The sequence below is a fragment of the Chelmon rostratus genome, chromosome 12 (genome assembly GCF_017976325.1).
Source record: "Chelmon rostratus isolate fCheRos1 chromosome 12, fCheRos1.pri, whole genome shotgun sequence".
Classification (NCBI taxonomy): domain Eukaryota; kingdom Metazoa; phylum Chordata; class Actinopteri; order Chaetodontiformes; family Chaetodontidae; genus Chelmon; species Chelmon rostratus.
This window is the reverse complement of record NC_055669.1, coordinates 13,669,103-13,677,571: the sequence shown is the minus strand read 5'-3', so window position 1 is coordinate 13,677,571 and position 8,469 is coordinate 13,669,103. Positions and strand designations below refer to the sequence as shown.

General features: G+C 41.8%; 1 protein-coding gene across 1 annotated transcript in view; it reads left to right on the top strand.

The window, feature by feature from the left end:
- Window positions 1-1,485: 1,485 nt before the first annotated feature.
- The window catches only part of tnr (tenascin R (restrictin, janusin)), a 66,822-nt gene continuing 59,838 nt past the window's right edge, over window positions 1,486-8,469 (top strand). Inside the window, exons 1-5 of the mRNA XM_041949635.1 lie at window positions 1,486-1,569; window positions 3,183-3,405; window positions 3,544-3,644; window positions 4,147-4,309; window positions 5,682-6,158. Coding sequence (XP_041805569.1) covers window positions 1,486-1,569; window positions 3,183-3,405; window positions 3,544-3,644; window positions 4,147-4,309; window positions 5,682-6,158 — 1,048 coding nt within the window. The remainder of the gene's footprint in view (window positions 1,570-3,182; window positions 3,406-3,543; window positions 3,645-4,146; window positions 4,310-5,681; window positions 6,159-8,469) is intronic.

The window sequence follows — 8,469 nt, the reverse complement described above, 5'->3', positions numbered from 1 at the left end:
CCAAAGCCATTTTTAAAAGCATTAGCGGCACCGTCTGAAGCGAGGCATGCTGCAGATTGTAACATATGACCAGCTATTTTTCCCCTATGGGTCTTTTTCTGATATACTGTATGTGTGTACATTTCTGTCCACCACACACGTACAAAAACTCGTACACATGTACAGGTATGCATAAATAGTCAAGTGAGCAGAGAAGATGTACTCAGGTAGGCAGAAAAGTCATACTTTGGAAGTGAAGTATGACACTGTGAGGAATCTTCAATATGAGAACAGAAAGTCTGGGACATTGCATATGTATCAATTTTTATAAGAAACATTTTTCCCCCTTCAATAAAAAAGGCATACATGGCTCACACACACTGAGATTCTCTGATTCTTATTTATGTGCAAATATGCTGATGTTTCGACATTTCCACCCTAAAAAAAAAAAAATGCCAGTTGGGTGTGATAAGTCTTCTCTGGCTCCCGCAAAAGGCACCAGCTGAGAGCAATAGCCTGCTCCACAGGCATGAGATGCATTGTTGTGATAAAAAGGCCTCTTGAATACAGACTACACAGGCTCATCTGTGAGATGTTGTCTTTTAACTCCTCTTCTGCCCACACATTGACGGACATGAACATGCTGAAACTCAAGGGAGATATGCTTAAAATTCCTGCCAGGATACATGAACACACACACACACACACACCATGGATATAATTGCTTCCCCAGTCTTGTATAACCAGCTGTCCCATATTTGCCCAATAAAACACCTTTGCAGGTTGAGTAAGATGTTTGATTCAGCTGATAGTGACAAAACTCAATACATTCAAATAGCCACATTTAAAGCGAACTCCAGCTCTGCACTATCTCGCCTGTGCTGATATGTGACAGTCAGCTTGTAGGATCCGCATCAGTTTTTCCTCCGTGCAGCTTTTATTTCCGCGTGTCCCTGTTCTCTCTTCCCTACTCAACGGAGAGAGGATTACAGCAGCATCACTCAAACCATGTCTCTACTGAAATCCATCTATCAACTCTCTCCCTGAGCAATATTTCTGTATTCCTCCCAAGTGGAAAGATCAAACATTTGGTATTGCGCAGTGAAATACATTCAAAGGTTCTTAGCCACTTCCAGAATCCCTGGTAGAGTTCCTTTTTTCCCCTTCTTAAGCCAATTATTTTATATCAGATCAAAAGCATTTATTTATCATTTACAGAGGATAAGCTGACAGTAGTGGGACTCCCCATACGCGCAAAGAAACACGCACAAAAGACCCACATGAACAGATTTGTTTCCATGTTGGCACCGTAGCTGCGCTGGAACAGCTACAGTATGTTCTTTGAAAACACATTTTTATGCGACACAAACGCCGCCACTGACTAAAACTATATATACTGCATATCAACGCTTCACATGTCTGTCTTTTTTTCTTCTACTGCTTTTCTACTTCTTCTCACTCCTCCACAGGTGTGAGTGGACAGCACTGGTGTGGATTCTTCCCAGCATGCCACTGGCACAGCAGCATCTCAGGGCCTCTGTGCCCACAACAAGCTGGATCCTGGCTTTGGCTCTGTTTCTTGCACTACAGGTAAAATTTGTTCCAACAAAACAACCATGTCTTACTGGGCAGAGCTGCCCAGGGCTTTGTTTCACATTCATTATTTATTTCCAATAAACTATTTTTGGCAGCCATGTTAATCACTTGACTCTGGGCACAGATCTGCTCAAATCCTATCCTGGACAATTTGAGTATCAAAGAGAGGAGATGATTTAGATTTTCTGCATGTTTTCTGCGTCTTTTCAATATTTTATGTGATTGTTTTCCTGTGCATTTCTCCTGCAAAGTAGATCTTCTTAAATGTTATGGCACCAAGGAGAAGCACACTAGGCCTGGCCCCGAAAGTTTCTGCTGCTACATCCATCAAGCTGTCCATTCTCATATATGGACATGAAAAACTCTCGTGGCCCTGACCCGAGACAGAAGTAGACAAAATCAGGCATCTCATTTCCAAGACATTGGCTATATATTGGCCACACACTTCTTGTGGGTCATAAGTGATGATTAAGAGGGGTTACTTTTATATGAGTCTATACATTGTTTTTTAGGAAAAATCCTGCATAGTGTACCTTTAAACTAACGTTAGCTCGTCGTTGGTTGAAAAAGCTGTCTCTGGATGACTTTTTCCAGTGGTCTCGTTTGAAAAGAGAATCTTGTAAAAGGGTCTTAATTGTACACTTGTTGGCTTCATACATGATGTTGTGCTAAATCTACATGTTGCAGGCAAAAAGTCACCAACTTCACCAGCTGATGAGCCATGAAGTCATGGAAATAAAGAAGCAGCGGTGCTCACAGTGTAGGGCTAGTTAGCCCTGAAATGTAGGATCAAACTCTCATTTTGGGTCTGACATAAAATGATTTGGCTGCTTAGCTTCCACGCCTGTCCTTATTTCCAAACAGTGTGTTTCACTTTTAACGTTACAAGAGCAAAGGCTTTTAGGATGAGGACTCACCGACGTGTTTGGCAAATGTAGCCTGAGCTTGGGTAACACTGACTGTGGTTGCTGGAGTGGAACAGGAGCAGGATATAGCTGCTAACGCTGCTAAACTCTAATAACACCCAGACCCAGCTTCCACACAGTGAGGGAATACAACACAGTGGATGTAGTCTTGAACAGGGCTTTTTTTTTTTTTTTTCACCTGTAACCCCACAAGCTAATGTAGTTAGTTCATGATGTGCTCCTTGGCCTTGGAAGTAGTGCTCGGTTTTCACTGTCGCTAGGAAGCTGCTTAACTACACATACTTATCTGAGAGACTCCATTCCTTATACTAATGTCATCTTCGGCTAATCATTCTTTTTCCCTGAAATGTTACTTGCTTTATCTAATGTTAGAAATTCTCTGCACTTTCTGCCGCACATAAAGAAAGTACCATCTGAAAATACTGAACTGTCAACACATTTTTGGGAACAAGTGACCTTAGTTCTTGCTGTGAAGACTGTTTTGCTTGTGTTGCAGCCACTGAGGAAAATCCTTCATATACAGTTTATTAGTGTCACCTCGTTTGGTGTCCCCCTGGCTTCTCTCCTCAGTCTTCACTCCATCATTCTGCAAACACAATGTACAAAGGACAAACACAGCTGGAAACCCCTGAGTCCAAAGCACGTGCAGTGCTTTTTGTTTCATGTTGTGTCTCTCTGCAGGGTGCCACTCACGCTGCTCCATCAGGAGACAACAAGCTGGTACGTACCACCAGAGTGAGGAGACAGACCCCAGGGGAGAATCAGCCCCCCTCCGCTTCCTCAGCCAACCAGACCCTGCGAGAGCAACCCGTGGTCTTTAACCACGTCTACAACATCAATGTACCCTTGGAGTCTCTGTGCTCTGTCGACCTTGACGCCTCCGCACCACCTGACCCAGGTGATGGTGAGGTCTTCTGATTGATCGAGCGCTTGGGTTTAAACTCACCGCCGTCTGATCTGCTGTCCTGGAGGCACCTTTTGTTCACATACACAAACATGCTCTGTTGAGAGGTTTTTAAGAGTTCTTCTTTTTGATTTAAAGGTTCTCGTGCTGAGTTGGGGTCCGGCCCTTCTGTGGAGGGTCCAATGGATCCAAATGGACCAACAGAATACTCTGAGCAGACGCTGGATGCTGACAGCCAGGTAGGTGTTTTTAATAATATTTTGTTTTTCTTTTGATTGAGGCTGTCTCACGTGGCACAGAAGCCCAGAATTGATTAAAGTGATGCTTTACAAAACTACCCAATCTTCTGAGTGCCAAACATTCACACACCATAGACTTGAAAGGTGCCTGTAAAAACTCTGAATTCATTTAGATAGCAATTGATTCTGATAGTGACCAGTTTACAAGATGAACACTGTTGGAAGATGGAAACCTGCAGCTTTATTAGATAAGATTAGGTGTCTACGTTGGTTTGCACTCATTGGAGCAGATAATGCAGTTTTAAGAAGTTTCTATGTACTTTTTATTACCCCATGAAAACTTACTTTGGCCTCAGCTCTCACTGGCAGGTTAAAACTACATACTTGAAAGATTTGGGGCAAGTATCACTTTAAAATCAACTAAATTTGCTTTGTTTGAATTGATTGTTCTAATATGCTTAATCAACGCACGCTTCTTTACCAAACTGTAATTGTTCTTCAGGTAACGTTCACCCACCGCATCAACATCCCAAAAGCTGCCTGTGGTTGTCCAGCAACAACCACAATCCAGCAGCTTGCCACCAGGGTGGAGATGCTGGAGAGAGAAGTCTCCCTGCTCAGAGCTCAGTGTGGGTCTGGATGCTGCGGGGAGAGCTCAGCCATGGGTGAGTTAACAGTGACAACAAAACAAGTGGATAAAGCTGAAAGATGTTTTGTTTAAATATGCCATTTTACTTGTAGTAGAACTAAAACATTAAAACCAGGCTGTCTTATATGTGTGATAAAGAAAAAAAAACAGGTGCTATAGACAGGCAGAAAAAACTGTTACCATGAATGAAGAGGAGACAGACAGCAGCAGAATATTGATGCTGCAGGGCAACTTCTTTTTCCTGCTGCACAGTCTCGGTCTAAAAGGTGTGGAGAGACCTTTGCTACTGGTAAAAAAAAATGTGTTCACTATTCAGGAGATGCTGCCATTATAATATGAGGGGAGTGAAAGGGATAGAGTTTTAGGATATATTATGGTTAAAGGATCTGCTCCATTGACACCATCACACCATTCAAATATTTTCTGAAAACGCTCCATCTCTACGGTGAGAATATGATTATCTCCAGCACTCATGATGTGAATCAGAATGAGGGTGAAATGCTCAGCTGAGGAGGACGGTGGCGAGATGGAAGTGCACAAAAAACAAGTTTTCACTGATGTCTTGACTGCTGTTTCTCCCATCAAGTGCATGCTGAAGGTTGAAGGTTTGAAGGTTTTCCCATGATTTTAAAATGATTTATATATTGTTCTGAGCTTCCCAGGATTACTAGCACTTTTTTAGAAAACAGAACTGTTTAACATTCATCATACAATGATTTTTATTCTGATGATCTTCCTGAGTGCTTATACGGAAGCATTTGACCATCTTTACATAGCTGACCCGTGGTTGTCAGTTAGGTTGTTATTTCAGTGGTTTGAGGAATAGGAGCACTGTTCCTGGTCATTTAGTTGCAATGTTAGGGTGGTAATATGCATACGATGATCCACCTATTGAGTGCCGCACTGCAATCGGCCCTACTCCTCTGATTCGGATCTCCATGTCTGATTAAACCACATGTCGAACCATATGCTGCTGTGTTCATTTCATCTAAAAAACACTTAACCATGCAGCTGAATGCTAAACCTCAATTTGCCATGAAAAGTAGTCACAAAAAGAAAAACTACTAACACTGCTGCAATCATCTACAGGGTAGTGTTATCAGGTTTGGAGAAGGTGCCTGTGTTTCAGTACGTACCAGCCTCTTCCTGATATTTGTCCTGAGAAACAGAACCAGATTATAGGGAGAAATCCCAAGAAATACCAGGATCTCAATATCTCTGTTCATTTCTAAATGATTTTAAAATAATAATAGAACAGAGGACAAGTAATATTACCCCAAGACTGAGCTATCCCATTAGGTTTTATGGTAACCTTGTCATCTTTGGTCAAGCACCATTTTGTCGCGTAATACTGTATATAATGTACAGTATATATTCTTTTTTCCCAGGTCGTTTGGACTTTGTCCCAGGCTGCAGTGGCCACGGCAGCTTCAGCTTTGACCTGTGTGGCTGCATCTGTGAGGAAGGTTGGACTGGTAAAAACTGCTCCGAGTCTCGCTGCCCAGACGACTGCTCCGGCCAGGGGGTGTGCGTTGAAGGGGAGTGTGTGTGTGACCGTGACTTTGGAGGCGACAACTGTTCAGAGCCGCGGTGCCCTTCAGACTGCTCGGGTCGCGGGCTGTGCATCGACGGGGAGTGTGTGTGCGAAGAGTCCTTCACCGGCGAGGACTGCATGGTCGGGAGGTGTCTGAACGACTGCTCGGACCAGGGGCTGTGCGTCAACGGGACGTGCCAGTGCCGGCCCGGGTATGTGGGAGAGGACTGCTCGCTGGTCTACTGTGCCAACAACTGCAGCAAGAAGGGAGTCTGCAAGGATGGATTCTGTTCCTGCCAGGATGGCTTTGCTGGAGATGACTGCAACTCTGGTAGGCTATTACTTTTTGTCCTTTACGTCAATTTTTTTTCTTCTTGGCTGTAAACTACAAAGTAGTTTGTCTGACATTTGTGGTTCAAATCCCAGAAGCAGAGACTCTGGGCACAGAAATTGTCCTCCTTTAACACTTGCTGTCAGTGTGACCAGGACCAAGTAGCTGAGCACAGAAATAACAGCCTAAACAGATTTCAGAATGACACTTTCTGAACCTCATGCAGCTCAGTCTTCTGGTTTCTTTTCAAATCCAAGCTTCAGTGTTAGATGGAGTGCTGCCATTGCTGAGATTGATTTACTGGAATGTGATCTAATTTTCTGTTCATGAATTGCTGGCACCATCACTGAGGTTTATATGGGTGCAAAAATTACATATATGTGTATATACATACATATATAATACTGCAGTCCGGTCTTTACGAAAAGCATCTTGATGTCTCTTTATCTGGTTTACTTACAGTGTGGGAGTAATTCTGAAAAAAAAAAAAAAAACAGGAGTAAAAACAGATTTGTTCCTCATGATAAATAACACCAACAAACTATGAGAAATTTCCCCTTAAGCTAGTCTTTAAGTTAGAAAATCTAGCTTTGAATGCACTGTTAGATGTAATCAATATGTGACATTCAGTACAGTGATGTATGGAATGGATTTTTATGGAGGTGGGAAGTCTTGTATATCTGTGTAAGCACCATCTGTCAGACAAATATAATTGGGCCTGCAACTTAATTCATTATTTTTCCGACCAACAGTAAAAAAAAAAAAAAAAGGATATATATGTATATATCATACATATGTATATATATACGTATATATGTACATATATATGTACATATATGTATATATGTACGTATATATGTGTATATATATGTATATATGTGTATATATGTATATATGTATGTATGTATATATATATGTGTGTGTGTATGTATATATATGTGTGTATGTATATATATGTGTATGTATATATATGTGTGTGTATGTATATATATATGTGTATGTGTATATATATATATATGTATATATATATATATATATATATTGTACAATGACACAAAGCAGAGAAAAGCAGCGACTACTTGTTTCAACACTAAATACAATATATAACTTAAAGCTTATGGAAGGACCCAGTGCAGCAGGTATTGGCATTCATCTGCCATGGAGTGCTGAGAGTTTGCAGACGGATAAAGGCTACAGCAGGGGATTTATTTTATCAACACGCCTTTAGCAAGAATAAAGGAAGTAATTAATTCAACCACCTCGTGTAATGTTTAGATAGAAGGTAAACCTTCTTACCCATGATGCTCCATGATGCATGGTTGCCTATGGGAACCCTACAGAGTGCATAGATAGATGTGATTTGTTGCATAGATTTATAAATGCAAAGCTTTCTCTCTTTCTCTGCTATAGCAATTAGCTCCCACCCCCATCGCTTTTAGTATACGTGCAGCCCTGGAAAAACAAACTCATCTGTGCTTCCAACGCAGGTGGCGGGTGTGTGACTCGCTGGACAGCAGAAAGTGTAACAGCATTCATTTGTCAAAAGTCACATTCATCCGGGGAGAGAAGTGTCACATTAGCTACAGCTGAGACAGCTTCTGAGTCACGCTTGCCTTTGTTCAAGCCCAGCTCTCCACGCCAAAATATCACATCCTCCTCTTCCATTTGAGGCAGCTGTCAACAATGTGAATGATGAGGACAGACAGAAGAGCGAGCAACAGAGAGACAGGGGCGGCAAATCATATTACTGAGGCTGATTCCTCCTTGCTGCCCTCCCATTTAATATCTATACCAAATGAGGGTGTTCGAATTGCTTATTTCTGCACAATTAGAGGCTAAAATAGCCAATGCTTGTAGGGGATAGTTTGCTGAATACAAAACGAAGCAGTTCAATTATCAGAGACCTGTAGGGTGACAGGCTTAAGTGCTTCATGTTATCAAAAGCTGAAGAAAGCGGGATGTATTTTTGCTTCAATTATGGTGGCCTATATTTTCCCACTGCCAGAAATAATGGAGGCTGTTGAATTTAAATGGGAAGTTTCAGGCGTGAGGTAGGATACAGTGTATCTTTACATTAAATATGTATCCACCGACAAAGCAGAGATCAACTTGTAGCGAAGAGTGGCATTTAATCTTGACATCAGAGGAATTCCACCATCATTTGCAATGAATCCTGATGCAACAGTGGAAAAGTAGCGATGACATTCTTGCGTACTTGACATCCTGTGTGTCAAGTGCGGCAGTGGTGACAACTGACATTTATATTTTTCACATATTGCTCTATTGCGTCAATCAAGTTGAGCAGATCAGC